The 20,791-nt window shown below is 49.4% G+C and overlaps 12 protein-coding genes across 12 annotated transcripts; 6 read left to right on the top strand and 6 right to left on the bottom strand.

Annotated features, from left to right (window-relative positions):
• Nucleotides 1-61: 61 nt before the first annotated feature.
• DEU56DRAFT_844610 (uncharacterized protein) lies at nt 62-1,135 on the bottom strand. Its single transcript, XM_041355109.1, has 4 exons — nt 1,006-1,135; nt 886-927; nt 208-836; nt 62-143 (listed from the first exon to the last, which is right to left on the bottom strand). The coding sequence occupies exons 1-3, from the start codon at nt 1,109-1,111 to the stop codon at nt 382-384; spliced, it is 603 nt and encodes a 200-aa protein (XP_041200697.1). The 5' UTR covers nt 1,112-1,135; the 3' UTR covers nt 62-143; nt 208-381.
• A 2,778-nt stretch (nt 1,136-3,913) lies between these two features.
• On the top strand, nt 3,914-4,228 carry DEU56DRAFT_707218 (uncharacterized protein; the record flags this gene model as incomplete). Its single annotated transcript, XM_041347436.1, has 1 exon — nt 3,914-4,228. A coding segment is annotated over one exon (315 nt), but the record flags the coding sequence as incomplete, so codon positions are not given.
• A 559-nt stretch (nt 4,229-4,787) lies between these two features.
• Nucleotides 4,788-5,582, bottom strand: DEU56DRAFT_920353 (uncharacterized protein; the record flags this gene model as incomplete). The annotated part of the gene is made up of 3 exons (XM_041358431.1): nt 4,788-5,055; nt 5,122-5,449; nt 5,498-5,582. 3 exons carry the CDS (start codon nt 5,580-5,582, stop codon nt 4,788-4,790), a joined length of 681 nt encoding a protein of 226 aa, XP_041200695.1.
• A 348-nt stretch (nt 5,583-5,930) lies between these two features.
• DEU56DRAFT_750003 (uncharacterized protein) lies at nt 5,931-9,164 on the top strand (the record flags this gene model as incomplete). Its single annotated transcript, XM_041349494.1, has 9 exons — nt 5,931-6,124; nt 6,172-6,395; nt 6,453-6,658; nt 6,707-7,075; nt 7,125-7,285; nt 7,338-7,714; nt 7,778-8,000; nt 8,055-8,377; nt 8,425-9,164. The coding sequence occupies 9 exons, from the start codon at nt 5,931-5,933 to the stop codon at nt 9,162-9,164; spliced, it is 2,817 nt and encodes a 938-aa protein (XP_041200694.1).
• Nucleotides 9,165-11,405: 2,241 nt separating this feature from the next.
• On the bottom strand, nt 11,406-12,073 carry DEU56DRAFT_905633 (uncharacterized protein; the record flags this gene model as incomplete). The annotated part of the gene is made up of 3 exons (XM_041356738.1): nt 11,406-11,463; nt 11,521-11,695; nt 11,892-12,073. 2 exons carry the CDS (start codon nt 12,071-12,073, stop codon nt 11,572-11,574), a joined length of 306 nt encoding a protein of 101 aa, XP_041200693.1. The 3' UTR covers nt 11,406-11,463; nt 11,521-11,571.
• A 132-nt stretch (nt 12,074-12,205) lies between these two features.
• DEU56DRAFT_258610 (uncharacterized protein) lies at nt 12,206-13,585 on the top strand. Its single transcript, XM_041345328.1, has 2 exons — nt 12,206-12,503; nt 12,557-13,585. The coding sequence occupies exons 1-2, from the start codon at nt 12,292-12,294 to the stop codon at nt 13,443-13,445; spliced, it is 1,101 nt and encodes a 366-aa protein (XP_041200692.1). The 5' UTR covers nt 12,206-12,291; the 3' UTR covers nt 13,446-13,585.
• Nucleotides 13,586-13,874: 289 nt separating this feature from the next.
• Nucleotides 13,875-15,115, top strand: DEU56DRAFT_920350 (MoaB/Mog domain-containing protein; the record flags this gene model as incomplete). The annotated part of the gene is made up of 7 exons (XM_041358430.1): nt 13,875-14,011; nt 14,063-14,143; nt 14,196-14,234; nt 14,294-14,370; nt 14,445-14,644; nt 14,694-14,833; nt 14,884-15,115. The coding sequence occupies 7 exons, from the start codon at nt 13,875-13,877 to the stop codon at nt 15,113-15,115; spliced, it is 906 nt and encodes a 301-aa protein (XP_041200691.1).
• A 145-nt stretch (nt 15,116-15,260) lies between these two features.
• Nucleotides 15,261-15,987, bottom strand: DEU56DRAFT_258687 (RmlC-like cupin domain-containing protein). The gene has a single exon (XM_041345330.1). The coding sequence runs from the start codon at nt 15,905-15,907 to the stop codon at nt 15,350-15,352; it is 558 nt and encodes a 185-aa protein (XP_041200690.1). The 5' UTR covers nt 15,908-15,987; the 3' UTR covers nt 15,261-15,349.
• A 47-nt stretch (nt 15,988-16,034) lies between these two features.
• On the top strand, nt 16,035-16,271 carry DEU56DRAFT_710777 (uncharacterized protein; the record flags this gene model as incomplete). Its single annotated transcript, XM_041347490.1, has 1 exon — nt 16,035-16,271. A coding segment is annotated over one exon (237 nt), but the record flags the coding sequence as incomplete, so codon positions are not given.
• Nucleotides 16,169-18,076, top strand: DEU56DRAFT_258613 (uncharacterized protein). The gene is made up of 2 exons (XM_041345329.1): nt 16,169-16,763; nt 16,811-18,076. The coding sequence occupies exons 1-2, from the start codon at nt 16,430-16,432 to the stop codon at nt 17,992-17,994; spliced, it is 1,518 nt and encodes a 505-aa protein (XP_041200688.1). The 5' UTR covers nt 16,169-16,429; the 3' UTR covers nt 17,995-18,076.
• An 874-nt stretch (nt 18,077-18,950) lies between these two features.
• DEU56DRAFT_690223 (uncharacterized protein) lies at nt 18,951-19,109 on the bottom strand (the record flags this gene model as incomplete). The annotated part of the gene is made up of 1 exon (XM_041347113.1): nt 18,951-19,109. A coding segment is annotated over one exon (159 nt), but the record flags the coding sequence as incomplete, so codon positions are not given.
• A 658-nt stretch (nt 19,110-19,767) lies between these two features.
• Nucleotides 19,768-20,791, bottom strand: DEU56DRAFT_688910 (uncharacterized protein; the record flags this gene model as incomplete). The annotated part of the gene is made up of 3 exons (XM_041347080.1): nt 19,768-20,012; nt 20,060-20,697; nt 20,748-20,791. Coding segments are annotated over 3 exons (927 nt in total), but the record flags the coding sequence as incomplete, so codon positions are not given.

The raw sequence follows: 20,791 nt of genomic DNA, 5'->3' as shown, positions 1-20,791 counted from the left end.
ATCTATTCGCATGACACCTGTGACTCCCACGTAAGCACTGTAGTTATAGGTGATAATGCACGTGTGTCGCACCTGTAAGATCAGGCGGAATAATGATCAGGGCCTCCTCCAATATCTCCTGGATAGCTAGGGACTTTATATAGCTGTAGGTACGCAGAGGGTTGTCAGTATTACCGTACTATTAATAGAATCATGTGATCCGGTTACCGTGCCCAACGTCGCATAGTGATGGAACGTTCGAGCTCGTCGTGTCACACGACGAGCTCGAGTATCTCACTTCAAGGTGGTCGGATTAAGAGCGCGTTTTGACAAACAATTCACTAGTAATGATTGGGATACGTATATGAGTCATACAATGTAGACTAAGGCAATGCAATACTACTACTCATGCCCCTCCTCCTCTTCGTCAGAAGACTCTACAAACTCAGCGCTTTTGGGACCTTCCTGCAGCTGGGTAGAGTTCTTCTTTGCTCTCTTCGAAGGCCTGATATTCTCCTTGTTTACCCGTCCTGCGCTGGACCCGTCTTTACGCTTGCGAGGTACGCCAGCATCCGAACGCTTTTTTCGTGGCTTCCGAACGACTTCCCCGGCTGAACGCGTGTCGAGTTCAGACGCGTGAGCTTTGAGCTCTGCCGGTGATAGAACTGTCCAGTAGCACGTACGTGCCTTGAGGGCATCCCGGAGCTTGCGAATGTCGCCGACGGTCCCGATGTTCGAAGGGCTAGTGAACTTGACACCATTGGGCCAGCCCACAAGGCGCACCCCATACGTTTCGATGACGGATGTTTCATAGTTGTGGTAGTTCATCACAATATCTTTTTTGCCGGTCACAGCAACTGTGCATAATGTTAGACGGGGCAGAATTTGTAGAACGTCGATACTCACCTAGGCCCCGGAGGATCATCTTGCGTACTTGCTTTCTTACAGCTTCCAAAGAGTGCGTTCATTGAGATCTACCGGACGATGCATAAGTACACAAACTATGTGAAGAGACGAAGGACTTACTTTGATTCTGGGTGCATGCCCATTGTTCGTATTGCCTAAGAAAGTCAGCCATAGGATGCTCGTACACATCCTCCCAAAAGTCTTCAGAGTTATCCGTGCCGTGCATAGCGCTTTGAATGCTATCGTTAATGTGACGCGGACAACAAATAGTGTGCCATAGACACCAGTCCGAACTCGCAGATCATCCAGCTTCAAAGAAAAAAATGAATTCAGTTGATTGCGTGAAGATTGAAGATTCAGACGTACCTCTTTGACGATCCTATCCGTTGTGGCTACAACATCTCGTGCAGCCGCCAGATTGTTCGCCCGAACACTAATGACCTTTTTTCACGATGCTCCTCGAGAGCTGCGATGTAGCGTTCCTTTTCTTCCCTGGTAAGGGCTTTTGTTTCAGGGTCGGACGCAACCATCTGGCGGAGTTCCGCCAACGAGTACCGAGCGCCTGCGGGTCGGTCTAGTTGATGCAGGATAAGCTTCGTGATACAATTGAGTTGAAATTCATTTGACTCACCTGCGTTCATCTCTTTCGCCTTGGCGTGAACAAGTGCATTGATTAATTGACTCTTGCGCGAGGTTCGATAATGAGTCCTGACTGCCGATGATATCGTTGATGTGCTTGGGAGTAACATGATGAGCCCGCGAGAGCGCTTCGATCTTCGTTTTCTGTGCATCTAAGTATTCAGCAACTGCGTCGTGTAAGTGCTTCGTTCTCTCTAGCCTCTGGTCCCGCTTGATCTTTCGAGACGCCTTCTGGGCATCTGTTAGTCGAGGTGGTGGTGTCCGAGGGCGGATAATCGCTCGTGTTGGGTTCCGTGCTGCCCAGGAGGACATGTTTGCCTCACGGAGTGACTCTGGCATCTCTCCACTGGTGTCTGGCGCCTCTGCTTCGGCAGGACTCGGTGAGTCTGGGTCATGCGTTGAAGTAGGCTGAGGTGACGGTGTGCGAGCAGGGAGGGTATTCGCGAAGGCAACTGGTGGGGGGGCGGGGAGCTCTGGCACGGTTGGGATATTTGTGGCTGCTATGTCGTTAGTTAGAGCCGCGATTTCGTCATTGGTAAGTGGCATTGTGTACAGGGACGGGTCATCCCAGTTCATCTGACTGATCCCGGGAACCCGTTCACTGCCAGTGCTGCTGATCGGATCGGAATCGTCGCCTGTTGGGTATGGGTAGCTGGGAAGTATACCTCCCCCCCCAGGAAGCAAATCCAGAAAACCTCCGGCTGAGATAAAATCGCCGTTGGCGTTAAAATCATCGGATGTGTAGAGGTAGCTCATACTTAGAGCTGTGAGTGAAAAATGTGTAGACGGGGACGTATCTTCAAACTTTGGCGTCTGATGGATCGTATAAATCACTCAAACGAACGATGTAGACGGGGACACGGCTTCAAAGTTTGGCATGCGATGGATCAGATAGATCACGCAAAAACACGACACGCGACGCGTTGCGCACGTCCTATCATTCAACGCCATTTGTTTGAAAAAAAAATATGCATAAATCGGTGTAAGATCTTGAGGTTGACATGAAACCACTTAGGCACATATTAGTAGAGGCAGTGCAATGCAGTGCTGATCAGTGCATACCTTCAATATTGCGCAACTCGGGTCTCCATGATATGGCATAGCTCGGCTGGAATGCGTCCGTCCAGGAAATGTATTCATCCAGGTAAATGCCACTTTGACGAGTGAGGGGGGGAATGCCAGTATGACGAGTGAGGGAGGTGATATATTCGTCAAGGTAAATGCCGGCGTGATGAGTGAGGTTAATATTATTTTGATGAGTGAGGAGGAGCGGGGTTAGCAGCCAACCAGGAACAAGAGTGCGACGGCAATTCATCACAATGCGCAGGCCTTCAAGAGCGCAACGGCAATTCGTCACGATGCGCGGGCCTTCGAGACAATAGAATGCCTTGGACTTGCATCTGTATAAAAACCATCAGCCAGGTCAATGTGGCTCAGGAGGTACAAACCCGCTACATACCTTTTGACATACTGGGTGTCCATTCCAGCAGAGTCCAAATTCCAACCATAGGTCCGGAGCTTGATTTTGGCTGCAAAGCCGGAATTCCAGTATTCTATTGGCCGTGGTTGCATGTCTAGCATGCCAAAGGAAGACAATGAAGCAGACTCAGACCACGCATCAGCGTTAAGGCTGCAATGCCTAAACTTGGACCAACAACTCATTAGTAAGCACGTATTGCTTCCGCTGACAAGCGCTTAACAATTTACCGTGCATATATCATCGATCATCTCGATCATTGCCAGCTGTCGATGTCAAAAAATATTATGTGGATTACTCTTAGTAGTAGTTGTCGATGTCTTATGGCACCGTGCCCATCGTTCCTTTCCCCCCAAATCATGGTAAGCACAATTCTTCACATTTCAATCTGCACGTCTAACTTGTGCATTCACAGAGACGTTCGACTCAGGGGCCATCACGCGGCCTATCATCCAGGCAGCGCACAGCTACGCAACGTTGGCTCTCGAAGCCAGGGTAGGTCAATTTTTTGAGTCACTGAAATTTTGCTTACCACCCCTGCACAGAGTTCGAGAAGCTCAAAACGCCAAGGCTCGTGCTCGAGTAGCGTTGTGAGTCCATCCCCCACACAACTCTACCTGTTCGTGCTCACATGATTTCTTTTAGCAATAGGGCAAGGTAAGGTCTCGTATATTGCCATGGGCGTCATTTACTTAATTACTCTACAGGAAGAAAAAAAAAAAGATCGAAGATCAAACAGCGGCACCCATCACATCATCAGTCGACAACTACGAAGACCTATCCTGGGACGCCAACGACGATTCCGCCATCACATCATCAGTCGACAACTGCGAAGACCTGTCCTGGGACGCCAACGACGATTCAGTGCTCACGATGGATAACGACTTACCTTGCCCCTGCGACTCTCAAACGCTAAATTCGACGGAGAGAATCGTCCAGAGGTGGCGAAAGGAGTGGTTGGTATGGTTGGTAGCAGAAGATACATGGGGAGAAGTATACGAGGAAGCACTCGCACACGCTCGGGCGGAGGGGGAAAGTGAGACTGACATTTTCTTGGACCAATGTGCGCTGCATGTTTTGGAGGGGAGGAAGATCCTGGAAGCCATAAGGGAGATTGTACACACCAGTTGCCCTTATTGCAGGGAGCGTCTTAAGTATGACAGCATTCTACTATACGACTTACTGGTTTCCGTGATTTCAGAGGTAAAGTTCATGGAGGTGAAACTAGATAATGAACATTATAAATAGTAGATTATCGTAGTCAATCAAGAGGGAATCCGTCTTTGCAAAGAGCTTTCTGAGATGATCCAGCAGTGAACATAGCGAACGATAGCGAACGGATAGCGAACGGATAGCGAACGATAGCGAACAGATAGCGAACAGATAGCGAACGGATAGCGAACATGAGTGTACGGATGCTCGGGCTCGCGAATGCAACACTGTTGAAAAATATTGAACATGGTGAGGTGTTTATTAGGAATAGGTAGACATGCATACTTGAGCCGAAGCTGTAAAATGTTGTGGTGATTCCGTGCAGAATGTTATGAATATGACAGGGTTGTATGTAGCGGTTGATGCATGATGCAATTGTGCTAGTGACACACTGACCAACATATGATGATTTTCTGTGCACGCTGGATTTCTACACTATCAATGAATATTCCAACAAATGTATGGCTCTGGTATAACGAGTAAGGCGCGTTTCGCGTGTTCATTTTGTCATTCTAATACATATACAGCGCACATCACAGCGCACATCACAGCGCACAACGTAAACGATATAGTATTAAAGCTGGCTCATTGTCTCCGTCAAGTCTTCGACCTGCAACCATAGTGAGTCTTCACTCGCAGATGAGCCCATAGACAATGTAGGTGAAGGAGGGTTGGGCGAGGACTCTGGAGGGGATGGCCAGAAAGGGCCACCTGCCAGTGGAACCGCCCGGACCCTGCCTTCATCATAGCTGGCTGTATATGCTGCTAATGCCCGCTGAAACGATGTGTATCGTTTTTGAATATTACCGCTGATAAAATTTGTTCGTTCGGCAACGTCAGCCCTAACAACATTGTCAAGAATTAGCCAACACAAGCCAACGGGTACCCATAGTACACGTCACACTTACCAGCGGTAAAACACACCAACTTCCTGCCCAACCGTTATCACCCAGAATCCTTCGGGTGTCTGATCGGCTCGTGGAGGACGGATGGCACTAGGAATCGGAATGGAGGCCGTGACTTGGCGGGGTGTCTGCACAACCATCGATGAAGCTTGAGGATGAGGGTGGGATGGTGTAGCAGTAGAGCGAGCTGAAGTGGAAGGGGGAATGGGTGCTTTGTTCTTCGGAACGGAACGAGTGCTGGTGGACGTGGACGGCGTGAACGATGATCTCGACAGGCTGATGGACTCTTCCGTGGTCTTGCGGCTCCAAGTCACGGTATCGAATGATGAATCTATATCGAGTGTCAGTGTATTAATTTCTGGATTGTTGAAAGACGCACCTGACAGTGTCATACCTTGCAGCAAATTGTGCAGGTCTTGAATATGGCCACCCTGGGTAGGGCGGCCACTGGATGGTGTTGACATAGGAGCGATCTCACGAACGGCTTGGTCAGAGTGCTAGACAGTCTATAATCAGTCACGTGAGAAATAGATCGGACTGTGACAGTAGTACAAACTTTAGATAGGTCTGAATGGCGCGAAAAAATGCAGCACGTCAGCGAGTCCGCACAAATATCTCTCTGCGATCGGTTCGGCACATCAGGGCACCGAGGGACAACAACGGATTGCCAGCCAACTCCATTTCCAAAGTACTCAAGCACAGGCAGTTGGTCCAGCAAGCAGCAAGTTCCAATGAGCGGCGGCAAGCACGTCTACAAGGTACGCTATGTTAATTCAATACTTGGAAGGGGAAAAAAAACCTTTTGTATAGCTATGAGTTTGGATGAGCGTCGGGCACTCGAAGCGCTGAAAGAGGACAATAATAGCACCATCGATGGCTGGCAGGATGACTACGATGACTTCAGCTTTGGCAACGTCTGCGATGGAACAGAGCCGCTCGCCATCAGCCATGCTGGTGGCGAGTTCACTGACCTTGCAAGAGAGGTTCTAGGAGACTTTTGGAAAACGTGAGTGAATTTTGTCATGACCTTCACATTTGACTTACCTTTGCGAGCAGCAACAATCGTGTTCGACGGGTGGATAACCGCACCCGTCGTGATCGTGTCCTCCGTAGGAACAAGGCGTTTGCTGAGCAGCTGCCAGCGATAACGGACGCGTACCTTGCGTGGAGCCTGGCAAAATGTAAGGAAGGGTTTTTTGAGAGATTGGAGAGGGAGAACCTAGGGCTGGATGGCTTTGACTACGGTCAGTGGCCGATGAGCGTGATAGACGTGTTCTGTGAGTAAGTCGGTCTGTTGTCGTTTGCTTACGATTTGATGACGGCATATTGTTTAGACGCTGAGAAAGTCATTCTTCGAATCTTGCCAGCAGACGCCACTATCAGCAGTGCGCTCGTTCGTCAAGGCGTGATGCCTTGTTCACCAATATCACCGACTGTCGGGATCACCACCGAAGCTCTGGACTTATACCGTGTAGCACATCTTAGGAGCCCTCAATTGTCTATCCAGGCTTTCGTCAAGACTATGTGCGACTTACATGGTGTATGTCTTCTGATTTCTTTGGTTCTTATCGTGCTGATTCACGCGCAGGTTAGTTTCCACAGACATCTATCTCGACAATTCTCGATTGCGTTCGATTTATATCTTCAAGTTCGACGCTCCGTGGCAGCCATGGTAGCCGAATCGTTACGACGCAACACGCCTGATTGGCGCGTGAAACACGCCTGTCCCGCATGTACATATAAACTGACGGATGAACCCGAGTTGACATTTAGCTTACTCTACGCTATGGACGGTAACGACTCTTTAAAAAGAGTCCTTCGAAGATCCTTGGATACTGACGAGTCCCTCGGTACATCTTCAGAACTTCCAACAGGGCAGCAACTGGCAAGTGACCGCTACCTATCCCGCACTTTTGTAGATCAGTTCGCGCGGGACTCCACTACTGCAGGTGATGAGGTGAGTGCTTTCCATCCGGGTTGGTGATGGCTAATACCCTAACCTATAGGACGCACATCTCGAGAACTTGTGCGAAGCGCGCTGGAAGAACATGGACGATACGAAGACCAAGAAAGCATGGGGCATTTACGACGAAACGGGCATTTTTGTGGCCGTGTGCCGCCACGGATTCTCTCTCCTTGTTGCAGATATGGTACAGAGCGGGGAGCTGTACGTTACGTTTTTTTAATGCGTTGTTCACGAGCTAATGATTATCTATCAGCGCAAAGTATCCTCTAGCCGTTGTCTCAAAGTTGCTGGACGTATTTGGAAGCAATCTGGGCGGTGGATATGACATTGGATGTCAATTCAAGACCACGCTTGACAACAGTTCCCTCGGACCCCTCGCACGGTCTATGCATCACACTTGTCTTGTCGGCGCCTTCCACGGACATGCGCACCGGCGATTGTGCCAACTGTACTCGCTTACCACTTACATCAAAGGTTTAGGACTCGAAGATCTCGAGACTTGCGAACGGACGTTTTCAAAATCCAATTCCTTAGCGTCGGCACTACGGTACGCAAGCGTCTTCCATAGACAACAGGCCATCGACACCTACTTCGAGCACAATGATGATTTTGAAGTCTACGCTAATCTTTGTAAGCCTTCTCGTCGTGTCGTCAAACTTGACTGTGTGCTGACGTAATATTTGTGTTTGCTAGCCGACTTTTTATACAACAATTACAAGCAGGCGCTTGATATCTTGAGCGACGGAGACGCGACCCTACCAAACCTTATGCGAGATCTCAAAGTTACGGACGTAGCAGTTTTCGAGGGCTGGCTGGCGGAAGAAAAGGTATATCTTCAAAGTCTGATGCGAGAACCCGAGGTCGAAACTCTGCAGATGGAATATTGGCAGAAGTTAGTTAATCTTACTGCGAGCGAGTGAGTTTCGATGTCAAGCTATGGCCCTTGTACCCGCTGACACAATTTACATAGGGAAATTCTACGCGCTTCAATGACATCATTCCAGGGCTCATCGCACCTCGAGGCTGTGCCATACGATGCGCACGTCAAGAATACTCGCAACGCTGAGACTGCCCGACGGCATGCTTTGGAGGACCATGAGAGATATTTGAAGCTCGTCCAGGCACTGGAGTGCAAGCTCGAGGTCGAGAAACGCTGGACTCCGCACGATGGAGAGTGGCAGAGGGTTGGGAGGCTCGTGGCCAATCGGAAATACCAGCGTGCCCTGGACCGTCTCGAAGGATTAATTGTGGCACGCATATTTGAGCTAACGAGGATGAACCGTGCGGGCACAGGTGAGTAAAAGGTAGTATATTGCTTGCTGATTCTAACATTGAACAAGGCTACAAACTGCGAAAGCATATCGCTAAGGCGTTACAAACGCGTTCCGTCGCCATCAGAACTGCCCTCACCACATACAACACTATTGCTGGGTCAATGCACCCTCCCCGCCGGACGCTTAAGTGGGATGAGGTCGTAGAGTATGCGTTCCTCGCAGACTTCGACTTACTACGTGATACGCGCGTGGACATATCTCGACACCCGTGGTCATCGACCGCTGCTCGTAGCGCGATGGACCTCTACTTCAAAACGTGTCGTGCTCGTGAAGAGATCGAGCGTCTCGATATTGAGGTACGACGCCTCATTACCTATATACGCGATGAAGAGAGGTATCTACGGGAATGCGAGAATCAGTTACAAGCCACCAGCCCAGCCCTTGCACATCAAATCGCCATCCACCGAAACACTCGAGGTCGCTTCAACTCACGACATCTCAAACGACTCTACGACATTTCGAAGCTTCCAGGTTTCAGAGGGACGCTAACCCCTGGTGTCAGTGCGAACACAAGTCCCGGCGAGAGCGCGAGTATAGCTAATGCACAGATCCCCACCCGCATGATTGTTCAACCCCCGCCTGTTCATCACACCGCATCGTCCTTAGCCGTAGACACCCAGGATGACCTGGATGACGAGGAGGAAGAGGACGAGGTAGTGGAGCAAGTATCTAGGAGTTTACAGGACGTCCTCCTTGTTGCGGATGACTTTTCACGCCTTGGAATTCATGGTGATGCTGAGGAGTAGTATTACTAGTTATATATACACATCCTATGGACTTGCATGTATTCCCTACGTTTCGCAATCATTACTGGCGCACTATTTGTCAAAACGCGCTCTTAATCCGACCACCTTGAAGTGAGATACTCGAGCTCGTCGTGTGACACGACGAGCTCGAACGTTCCCATCACTATGCGACGTTGGGCACGGTAACCGGATCACATGATTCTATTAATAGTACGGTAATACTGACAACCCTCTGCGTACCTACAGCTATATAAAGTCCCTAGCTATCCAGGAGATATTGGAGGAGGCCCTGATTCATTATATCCGCCTGATCTTACAGGTGCGACACACGTGCATTATCACCTGTAACTACAGTGCTTACGTGGGAGTCACAGGTGGAAAGAAGCTTATCTCTGCGTCATATGACCCGATTAGGATATTCGACACAGCCACTTGGGAGCAGATTGCCATTCTTGAGGGTCACACATCCAGTGTTAAGGACATCTCCTTGTCTTCAAACAACCGCCTCCTTGCAAGTGCATCATTTGATAAAACAGCGCGTCTATGGAATCTCGACACGAATCACCAGATCGGACCACCCCTCCAGCATGAAGATGATTTGGAGTCCGCAGCCCTTTCCGCTGATGGAAAAGTGTTGGTCACTGGTTGCAAAAACGGAAATGTGTACACATGGGACATTCACGCCATCCTCAAAGAAGCTGGCCTTGAAGACCTCCTGCCTATTTCTCTTGTAAATCCCATGATTCTTCGGTAACAGCTATACTAATCTCCTACTTGCAGGTCCTAGCTCAAAAATCGTTAACGACCGTATGTGACGTGTTTCTTAAGCTTTTCAACCATTTCAAAGATATTCTAGAGTGATGCTACGCGACGTCCAGCTATTCATACCCGTCAAATACCGCCGGGCTTTTTCGATGGTGTCCAGGTGAGTCATCTGCTTTTGTTGACCAGGTCTTGTTCTTATATTTGTGCTCTCAGTCCTCCGCAGCGCACGGTACCCATCACAATTCCTCCACACATGACCCCCGTCGCGCTGCCTCTTCTTCGAATCCACGTGCGCTCTTCAACGGATTTTCGTCGCTGTTCCGCCACTCTCACTCCAAGACTGATGGAGCAACCGAACTCCAGCAACGTTCAAGGCGGACCATCTTCTCTCATGGTGGCCCTCCCGTTGTCGATGTTCCTACAGTACAGGACAGAGGGGTAAGTATTCGTTCCCGTGCGTTTCCCGTCGCTGTTGTTCAATGACTCATCTGCAGGCACTGGCTGTTGCTAAACAACCGCGGCCGCGGCCGCAGCAGCAAAGCCAATTGCACGGCCAAACCCAGGCGTCGTCATCACAAACTCAGCCTGCCACCGCCTCGACTTCCACGACACCCCCTGCACCAGGTACTCATGCTACCACATCTAGTCTAGCAGCTGCGCAGTCACCACCCATCCCATGGTGGGCTCGTCTCGTACTTTTCCTCTGTTGTGTATCTCTCCCACACGCAAATGGGCATTGATACTTGGGCATGTGGGTAATTATTTTATCTTTGTTGCTCTCTTTATATCTTTTGCTACTCCACCAAGTTTGTTTCCTCGTTGTGACACTCATGCAATGCATCGAGCTCGATAATTCTAATCGTTGCAACTGAAACATTGTACTTAAAGAGAATGTTTTTACTATCCCATTAATTGTATTCTCGTCTGTGAGACTCGTGTATTGCACCGGACTCGATGATGCTGACCGTTGCAAAAGAAACGTTATACTCAAGAGGATCAAGGTTCAGGATCACTGCCAGTGGGCCTGGACTCGAGCTATCAGTCTTTCAGGTAATTGTACAGAGTTCACCCTCGGACGAGCAAGATCCATGTCTCCGTCCATTGTTAATGGCCTGACGATTAAGGACTCATAGAGCACCATCCCGTAAGTGTGAACGCGTCTTCAGATGCACTCCGAGGGCAGACACTTATTGCTGTCTTTTTTCAGTCATCACTATACGTTGCTACTCTCCCAAGATAGCTGGCTCAGATACAGTACTGAGGGAATGTGTTGAACTCGTTGCGATATACGATTGATATGTATATCGTTGTGTTGTCACGTCTGCTCCAGTTCCCCCAATGGTGCTGGAAGGACTCGATGTTTGCTGAATTCGTGGCCGCGGTTTGGGCTTTTTGGTGTGTTTCTCTTTCTTAACGACGTCAGGCTCCCTCGATTATTTTTCGTGAATTTCCAGATCTATTGACTATACAATCTCGCACAGCCAAGTCGTTGATATGTGCACGCAGTCAGACTCAAGTCAGCTACATGTTTGTTCTACACAGGACAACAAGTCAAAGAAAAGCAAGCACGGTAAAAAGACAAACGTCGTACATGCTAATTGTGATCGACTGCGATAATTCTCCATGTGTGCCACTTCTGACGCTATGTCGAGGTCAATTCAGAGCTTGGGGCCCAAACGGTCTGAAATGTGAACGGCCCTTGGGGTATGGGGGGCTGTGGTATGAAGGTGGCAGGTCCAACAGCGTCAGGTCCTTTGGGACAAGACCTTAAATGACGAATCGAAGAGTCAGAGCGACTATAAATCACAATCACTCCGATTCTTCGATTCGTGTGTAGTACTATGATTTGGTATGGGTGCGACACTGGACAGTACTAGTACTAGTGGTGCGTTAGGGTGCGGCAAGTTGCGGCAGTGATGCGGCAATTTACCTGAGCCCAGGAATAACTCCGCTTGAACTTACTTTTCAGAACTTGCGCACCATGAATCATGCACGAATATCCCATCTTGGCCTGCAGCTCCGCCGTCACTAGCTTTGATTTTCATTTGCTGTAGAATAACGACACCAAATACCAGATTATTGTGGGTACCCAGCCAATGGGCAGTGCACCAAACCAGGCTGGCCATGGCCAAAGCCCAACACATGGACGGCCTACTCCTAGTGCGTGTCAAAGCGCATAGTTTGCTTTGATGCAAGAGCTGTCCAAGCGCACATCCTATCCTGGTGTCACAGAGGATCAAAGCGTTGGTCTATTGGGCTACTTAAGGCGCCTGGTCTGCGCGGCCTGGATTTCAGTACGACAAATAAATCGCCCATAACTCACTCGTAACCCACTCGCTCCCATCTACATCTGATACCAAAGATGACATCCCTCGTCTCCACAGATAGTTCTGCACCTAGCCTGTCATCGTTGGCCCCTGACATCACTGACGTGCTCACTGGTGTTCGGTACATCATGGAAACATCTGTTGCACAGGACGCCAAGCTTTTGGACATCATTTCCATCCTGACCACTCAAGCCGCGCAAATAAAGGAAAGAGATCAATCAATCATGATCATGCAGACGAAGCTGGAGTAAGTTATCTCCATGTTGATGTTCTCGCTCAGCTTACTCAATCAATCCTCAGCTCGCAGCAGGCCATCATAGAGGAAATTCGCTCGGAACAGCGACGACGAACATCAGCCGTCGCATCTTTCCTGGAAAGCAACGCGCAACCTGCGCAAGAACCTTCAGTACTACTTTCCCCGCCTGTCGTCCGGGAAACACCAGAGCCTGTGACACCCGCTTCAAACCCAGAAAAGTTGCGAAGCGCTATCGCAGTGCCAAAGCTACCTACCTTTCAGGCAACTCCTACACCCACATTCGACACTTCATCAGACACCATCCTTGGCGCGCACGCCAACGTGAAGACTGCCACTGCTGGTGACCCATGGAAGGCTCCCAAGCATTACATCAAAACACAACGGGGTGGCCAACTCCGGCGCCAGGGTGCTTTCTATGGTACTCCAGACTGGAGCACTATGACAGCAGTTTCTGGTGGTATACCTGATACTGGCGCACCTCCTCCCTCTCCTCCAGCGAGCCCTGTGATCCAAGAGGAAGTCGTCCCTGCAGCGGGGAATTCTCGCGCAGATGTGCACGAAAGGGTGGAAGCTGCGCAGGAGGCAGACGCTGCTGCTGAAGCCATGAAGGCTACAGCAAGCAATGATGGCGGGAGGACCTCCGACGCCTCTTCCCGTATCTCCTGCAAGCGTTGCCGAGACCCTGGTGAACAAGAGGCACGCAAGACCTTCAATCCTATGGATTTATCTAGGATGGTTCATGCTGCACCCGATTGGTCTTCTCCCTCCTTGTTCTCTTGTTCCACAGGACCTAGTCCTGCTCGGGGCGATGACTCCAATCCCGATGGTCCCCCGAAGCGCAGACGTCTGTCTCAAGATATCGTTGGATCTGACGCGGTTTCCGACACCAAACGCCCAACCCGCAAAAGTCCGCGCCGTGTGATACCCAGTTGATATCCGAATTTCAACTTACATACCTCTTGTGTATCGTGTACATTATTACCATCTACCGAAGACCCAGGGATGAGCGGTTTGGTTGTATTTTTTGTTTGAATACCACATCGACATTGGTGAACGCTTTCTAAATGATGCAGCAGTATTTGAGTATTCTGAGAAACATGACGCAATTGTGCCCTGCAGGGATGTTGCTTTACGGCCCCTTGTTCGTTATGACCAAGTTCGCTGCACTGTTCGTCAGTGTCTTGTGAACCGAATCTTGGGCCTTATAATACCGGTAACCAATCATATATTCATGACCGCCATCTTCATTCCCACTGCATGATATTCTTTGCTCCATGAGCCATGCATCCTCGCACGTTAGCAAGACTTGCTTCCCTTTCTACTCATCTACGTCGATCACCTTTCCCTGCTCATTCGAGGCCAATGTCATCTACTGTTCAACCGCCAGATAACCCGACCTTTCAATTACCACCATTAAACTTTCCCATTTCTCCTGTACCGAAGAAGAATACACTTAACGAGGGACGGCATATAAAGACTGCCGCAGCGCTCATCATTGGGTGTGTATCTGTTCTGGGTTCACGAACGGAAAACTGAGAATTGCTGTTAAGGGATGAAATTCTGAATGGAAAGACGCTCGACCGGAACTCCAATTACTTTGCGCGGTTCTGTTTTGAGCATGGTATTCAATTGTGAGTGACCCTTCCTGCCTAGTCTACGCGCTGGTCATCATTCAACTTGCAGGAAACGCATAGAGGTGATAGCGGATGATGAAGCTGAAATGTACGTGCGTTACTTGAAATGTTCATATTGGAGGGGCACAGCTGCTCAGCGAGCCCCAGTATCGAGGCCAGCCGGAGAATGGTGCAACTGTATGATTTTGTAGTGACGTCGGGAGGTATCGGGCCCACCCACGACGGTACGCAATCCCTTGTGAACTTCATTATGTACCGGCAGACGACCATGACGCCATTAATATTCATTTTACTACAGACATAACGTATGCATCTTTGGCCAAGTCTTTTGACCAGGGCCTCGTATATCACGACGAAACGCTCGCTCGGATGGAGGAGGCTGGCAAACATCGGGCTTGGATATCAAAGCAGAGTGAGGAACAGCGAACGGCGCGCAAGCGTATGGCACTGTTCCCTGATGCGGCCGAGGTAATATTCGTTGGAAGCGACATATGGGTGGTGAGCATGCTTGAGTACAGCTCTAAGACTAGTTGCTAATTTCAATAAGCCTGTCGTTCGACTGCAAGGGAAACTTTGCATATTTCCAGGAATACCCAGTCTCTTCCAAAAGATGCTAGATAACCTGAAACCATTCCTTCCTCTCCCGCCTGAAGAGGAGCGACCTTTCCGGCTCCAAGTGTTCACGGCGTAGGCGTTTCATCCCATGGTTCGTAAACATATACTAATCGCGATTCTAGATTGCCCGAGTCGTCCATCGCCCCGTTCCTTACCGACCTTCAAAAGCGAGTACAACCTGAGGGTATTCGGATAGGCTCGTATCCAGTCCTGCAGAAAGGTGTGTATGTGTCGCTCATAGGTGCGGATCGTGGCCGTGTACGTCAGCTTGGCGTAGAGGTTGAGAAAGAAGTGGAGGGGCGCGTTGTCAGTGAGGCGGAGGCGGAAGCCAAGCGTCAATTGGGCTGCAAATGATTGAACATTCAATCTGAGGCAGCTTTGTATTATACAATTTCTGGATGCGCAGACCATATTGTCGCGCTGCACTTTTGTTGCGTCTTCCCTTACGCATATACTTGATATGAAGACAATCTACAGTACTTCGTTTCGTCTGCTTTTTACTTACCCTTGGTTTTCGGGATTGGCTCGCTGATCCATGGATTGTTCTTTCGCTTGGTGAAATAACGCCGCACGACTTCCAGCTGAGTGTTACACGCCAGCATATACTACTTGCATTGCAGGTCCTTCGTCACCGTACACAGGGTCTTTGTCAAACCATCCCAAGTCTTTGATAGCTTCAATATTCGCTTTCTCATCCTCCCTTCCATAACACATATCCCAGTCCTTTCCCTTGGGATAACTTCCGACCATTTCGAATCCACCGTCCAGGTCTTGTAAGAGTCTGTGCCCAACGCCTGCAGGAATGATAATAACATCCCCTTTGTTGAATTCCGCTTCCACCCTTCCAGGATTATCCTCTCCACCAAAGCATAACCTCGCACGACCAGACGCGATGCACAGTACTTCATGAGTAGTGCTATGAAAGTGCGTCGTGCTGTACATAGTGTACCTCCACTGGGGCTCGACAACGCCGACGGACCTTAGGTGGGCCTCGATGACAGCAGCTGATGTCGATGGTGGGAAGGATTCATGATATATGATGAGAGGGTAATGTTGCAGGGAGGTGTTTGGAATGAGATTGAAGCTAGGAATGAAATGAGAAGACACGCGAAGACCTCGAAGAGGTGCTACTGGCAGTGGTGACATGACTAACTAGGGTACTGCGGCCTATTCGCATCAATTCAGACGATTAGAGCTGATCTACTACTTCCTAAGTAGCAGCTTGTATCTCTACATCACAGCGCAAAGTCAAGATCTACGCTTGAATCGTGCCATGCACCACGCTCTATTTCTCCCTGACATTACATCTAATATCTTCGAGTTCCTAATTCCGTTTCTATCAGGACCCGAAGGATCTCATCAGCCCAATCCACTTCGTCTGCAGGATCTCGCAGCAGTTGCGACAACGTGCCATGCGCTGAGCGGTCCAGCACTCGATGTGCTATGGGATACTTTAGTATGTTTCGGACCATTGCTGATGTGCATGCCACCGTCCGTCATTGAAGTTCGCGCTCGTGTTGTCACTGGGGAGGATGACGACGACGACGACACACCATACCAGCCTGAACGAAGCATTGTAAATCATATCTTCCCCTGATCGGCATGTGTCTCCCTCATAGATGATTCTAGCACTTAATTCGAAAACCTTTGCCTTCGGATGTGTTACGAATGTTCCCTTACGGTCGACGGATCAAGAGGATAGGTTCGCCTGTAGCTAAATGTCGATGGCCTCTCCCCAATAAATTTTGGATCTCCAATCATGTCATCAATTGGCTTCTTTCGGTCTACCCTATGGAGATTTTTCTACCCCGTCTCATTCACATGTGCTGTCCCACCGACATCATGATGAATGAGAGAGAGGACATTTCATGGGTGCCGTTATCTCGGAGTAACCTCGCGAGTTTCCAATTTCATCTCGCACTCGACATCATTGTGGAAAGCTGGTCCTCATTATCCATTCTTGTTGATGCTCTTCCTCAGCTCAGGAGGATGGTATTACAAGGTAAGGCATAATCGAGAAGACACACATCGGTTAACACCATCCCGCAGTCTATGTTTGGGAACGCTATGTGCACGTGCTCTACTCTAGGGCAATCGCTCCTCTTTGCTTGTTACGCAACTTAGAGCACCTAGATCTTTCGGTCGGCGGAAGAGTTCCCGAGGGTCTTGACCCCGCTGGCCTCGAGATCGTGTTCCCTCGTTTACGGAAACTGAAATTGACAAGCAATACCAATTTTGCTGTTGGTTTCTTGATAGCGATACAGTCGACAATGCTCCACACACTTGACTTGGTCGTAGAGCAGGGCAACCCATCAACTGGGAATCAGCATGAGGATTTGGACCGTCCAAGTCATCGACTCTTTTCCTCCTTGCGATGTCTAACGATCTCAAGTGAATTCTATTTCATGGTGTCACTCATAAAAGCTATTCATACGAGTGTGCTGGATAGCATTTCCTTGACTATCGCTTCCTCACGCGGCGAAAAGATGGCGCAAACGCTTACCTCCCTGATCTCGTCGAAGAGAGGATGGGACTCGTCCCTGAGGACCATTATCGTGGACCGAATAAACCCCTGCCGATTTCCCATTGACGGGCCCCTTTGTCCCACTCACCCATACTTCCTTTCCATAGAAGACCTGCTTGTCTTCTCCCACTTGCAATACATTATACTGTATGACTTCTCAATGTCACTGAACAATACTCTATGCAAGAAACTTGCGACCGGGTGGCCAAACCTGGTGGAATTTTATTGCATACCTGCTCTCACATCGATTGATGTGCCTGGCAGTCTGAACATAATCATACCAGCTCTTCAGCCACCTCCTATTGCGGCTACTGTAGATCTCATCAGTCTGGTTACCTTTGCCAGGCATTGCCCACAATTATCGCATCTTCACCTTGGTATCCCGTCGGATACGGCAGAGTTGCCAGTACTCGACGATCAAACACTTGCTATTTTGTCCTCGCGCCCCGCGCGTGCCACCTGCATGCGGTTATCGGTGGATGCGGATCCATCTCCCGCCAATCCAAAAGAAATGGCGACATTTCTCGCGGAGGTGTTTCCTGGCAGAGAAATTAAGATCGTACTTGCCGAGTCCTTCTGCCGGCAGAAACGATGTGGATCATTCAATGGGTGGTATGAAGTTGTGGAATGGCTCAGGAGGTCACAGCCAAGCAGCCTCGAACTCGGCCCTTGCTATCGTACACAAATTTGTACTGTATGTACTCGATGAGTGATGTTCCTCGCCAAGGCGGAACTAAGGAATTCGGACCTCCACCTTTCGTAGCAATGTAATTTTGTTCACATTCGAGTAGCTAAGTAGGTCTATCCAGCTGTAGGGTGGTCGAGCACATCAAGCCAAGTCGAGTCTTCTAATCAGTCACCTTGAATATTTATCAGGCCTAGTGGTAGATAAAACTCGGCAGACATCTTATCGTACTTGCAATTGATGATCAGTTCTTGAAGTCACTGCGTAAGTATCGGTTCTCTGCAAGTTCTCTGCATGCCACATGGTCTCCGCGTTGCAAATGGACTAGTAATAGGCGCCTAACCTTTCGATTTAAAGCCATGGCCCTGCCAGGGTGATGTTTTCCACTATCCACTGGCACGATGGATCCCATCACCAGCGGTCTCACTGTTCTTCAGGTCGTTCAAACTATAGCGCAAGCTTCAGCTCTTTTGTATGGATATCATGATGTTGCTTCCGTCCGCAACGCTCCATCATCCTGCCAAAGGCTCCTTGACCAGTGTAATTCAATTAGAGGAGTCCTCGCCACAGTTATGGAGATCAAGAAGGATCACCGCGACTCTCTTCCTGACAATCTCCGCCGTGCACTTTCGCTTTTGATGACCAAGGATGCATCAGGAAAACCCTATATTGCCGTAGCCCTGGTGGCAGCTATATAGCGTGGTGTAGGCACTCGTAGTCACTGTAGCGCTATATAGGCACACGCTACACTATATTGAGCTATATAGCGCTATATAGCCCAAAGCTTCACTACATGCAGCTATGGGTACACATGTGCTACAAGTAACAACTGGCAGCTACAGGTTGCACTCGCGTAACACTACCATCTACAGACTATTTATGACAGACACACCAAACATCTCGCCATCAATGAACTCGTTAAAATAGAAATCACTTGCCGCCTCATATGCGTTTCCACTTCTCAAGCTCCTATCTACTGATTGTCCCATCTTCGGTACCAGATGACATGGTCGTACAATTTGGTCGACGTGGATCACAGCAGCATGGCGACGGAGTTGGCGTGTCGAGCGAGAGACTTGGCGCAATTGAGAGGAACGGTCTGGTGGTCTGAACGGTGTGAACAATTCAATGTAAGCGAGGGCTCTGGAGTATGTGCCGAACTGACGGCCTTTCAAGGAAAAGGAAGCGGGAGTGATTGCTGATAGACTGAAACAATATTATGGCGACATTATAGCAATTCTAGCCATCGATTCATGGTAAGCTGACTCACTCGTGATGCATTCCCAATTCTAATGGAGCGCAACGAATACGATCAAAGAAATTAGTCAAGGAGTCCAGGCATTAAGAGATGATTTTGCCATACGAAAGGTGGACGACAAAGGTGAATCGCTGACTGTCAGTTACCTCCTCACGCACCAGTCCCTGTAGCTATGATGCATCAAGTCTGCTAACTACCAGTCAGAGGTGATGCATCAACTATGCTAATTAGCCTTCTTGTGATGCATTAAAACATGCTAGTTAGCAGTCCTATAGTATATATAGCTCGGTCAATTACTTTGCAGCTCGGTCATTTGTATTTCGGTCAATTTTCCAGTCGAGTCTTTGGCAACTTAATTCACTTCGAATGTCAAATAACAGCCGGTGATGGATTGAATATCAGGTACACTACTAGCTAGGAACATCGATCAGGTACAGCGCAGAAGTAGGTTAGAGAATGTCGGGAATCATGAGGTCCGGTAACGAATGTTCGGCCAACTGAGGTGGCGGGTCAATGGGACCTTCCAGTGAAAGAAAGGGTGCCCACAGCACCCGAAAATGGTCTGCAAGCCTGCGACGGATGTTAGCCTGTCGGGCAGCATAAGCTCGCAAACCTTCAATGTCAGCGGCACACTCCCCAACGCATGCCTTTCCCTGTTCTTCCCACCGCGCTTGCTGCCAGGTAAAAAATTCCAGCACCCTGCGCATCTCTTCTGTGAGTAATTCGACCTCTTCCGACCACCGCAGTGCCCTCGCACGGGTTTTGCACCACTCAATTCGTACACCTTATAGTATGTTAGTTCGCAAAATATAGACCACGACGAGTGCTTACCATCGTTGTCACCTTCATTGCCATGGTCAATGCCATCCATCATCCAGATCCACGATACATGACGTCTCCCTTCGCCAGTAGCATATGGGTCCACGAGGGGCTTGACATGAGTGTCGGCCAATTCCTGCAACCTTCCCTGCCAACCGGTCTTCTTCATGATTGTAGCTAGGCTCTTGAGCGCCATCCATGCTGACCGATAATGTTTCACGCAGGCCGTATGCCTTCGGTGGATGCGGGCAAGGGCATTCTGAGCACGGGTATTCGCGCCTTGACCACGCACCCATTCCCTTTTGAATGTCAGTAAGGAGCAGTGAATGCGTAGACACTGCCGCAATTCTTCTAGCGCATCGTGAGCCTGCGCGTAGCGCAATTCCCATTCGTCCTCTTGTAGGCGTGGATCGCACGGCTTGGTTTTCAGTTCTGAAGGTAACCAGAGGTGTATACATTCGGCGTTCTCGTGGCCTTCACGCGTGGCTGCCTGATCAATAAGGCCTTGAACGGCCGGGAGGTAAAGGACCTGTGTGCGTCGCCACATATCGATCCTACGATGAAGCGAGTTCCGCATCTGCGTGAGACTGCCTTTCTGCGTGTCGGTAGCATGTTGACCCATCGACTCGGCGATATTGGCCAGACGATGCCTTCGAAAGTATGTCAGCTTGTTTGTGGCCGTCAAAGGGCAAATGCTCACTGTTCCTGCTCCAGGTCTATGCCTGAAGCAATAAGCACACTAGG

The sequence above is a fragment of the Suillus clintonianus genome (assembly GCF_016758775.1).
Source record: "Suillus clintonianus strain FC179 chromosome Unknown DEU56scaffold_226, whole genome shotgun sequence".
Classification (NCBI taxonomy): Eukaryota; Fungi; Basidiomycota; class Agaricomycetes; order Boletales; family Suillaceae; genus Suillus; species Suillus clintonianus.
Note: the sequence above shows the minus strand (reverse complement) of the source record. Positions and strands in the feature narration are given on the sequence as shown.

Bases quoted from the DNA above. Each gene is read 5' to 3' on its own strand.
- DEU56DRAFT_844610 (XM_041355109.1), bottom strand. From the start codon at position 1,111: ATGCACGGCACGGATAACTCTGAAGACTTTTGGGAGGATGTGTACGAG. The intron at 928-1,005 runs GTAAGTCCTTCG...ACTCTTTGGAAG, and splicing joins GGCATGCACCCAGAATCAAA to CTGTAAGAAAGCAAGTACGC. The intron at 837-885 runs GTGAGTATCGAC...CATTATGCACAG, and splicing joins GATGATCCTCCGGGGCCTAG to TTGCTGTGACCGGCAAAAAA.
- DEU56DRAFT_258610 (XM_041345328.1), top strand. From the start codon at position 12,292: ATGACATCCCTCGTCTCCACAGATAGTTCTGCACCTAGCCTGTCATCG. The intron at 12,504-12,556 runs GTAAGTTATCTC...ATCAATCCTCAG, and splicing joins ATCATGCAGACGAAGCTGGA to CTCGCAGCAGGCCATCATAG.
- DEU56DRAFT_258687 (XM_041345330.1), bottom strand. From the start codon at position 15,907: ATGTCACCACTGCCAGTAGCACCTCTTCGAGGTCTTCGCGTGTCTTCT.
- DEU56DRAFT_258613 (XM_041345329.1), top strand. From the start codon at position 16,430: ATGTTCCCTTACGGTCGACGGATCAAGAGGATAGGTTCGCCTGTAGCT. The intron at 16,764-16,810 runs GTAAGGCATAAT...ACCATCCCGCAG, and splicing joins CAGGAGGATGGTATTACAAG to TCTATGTTTGGGAACGCTAT.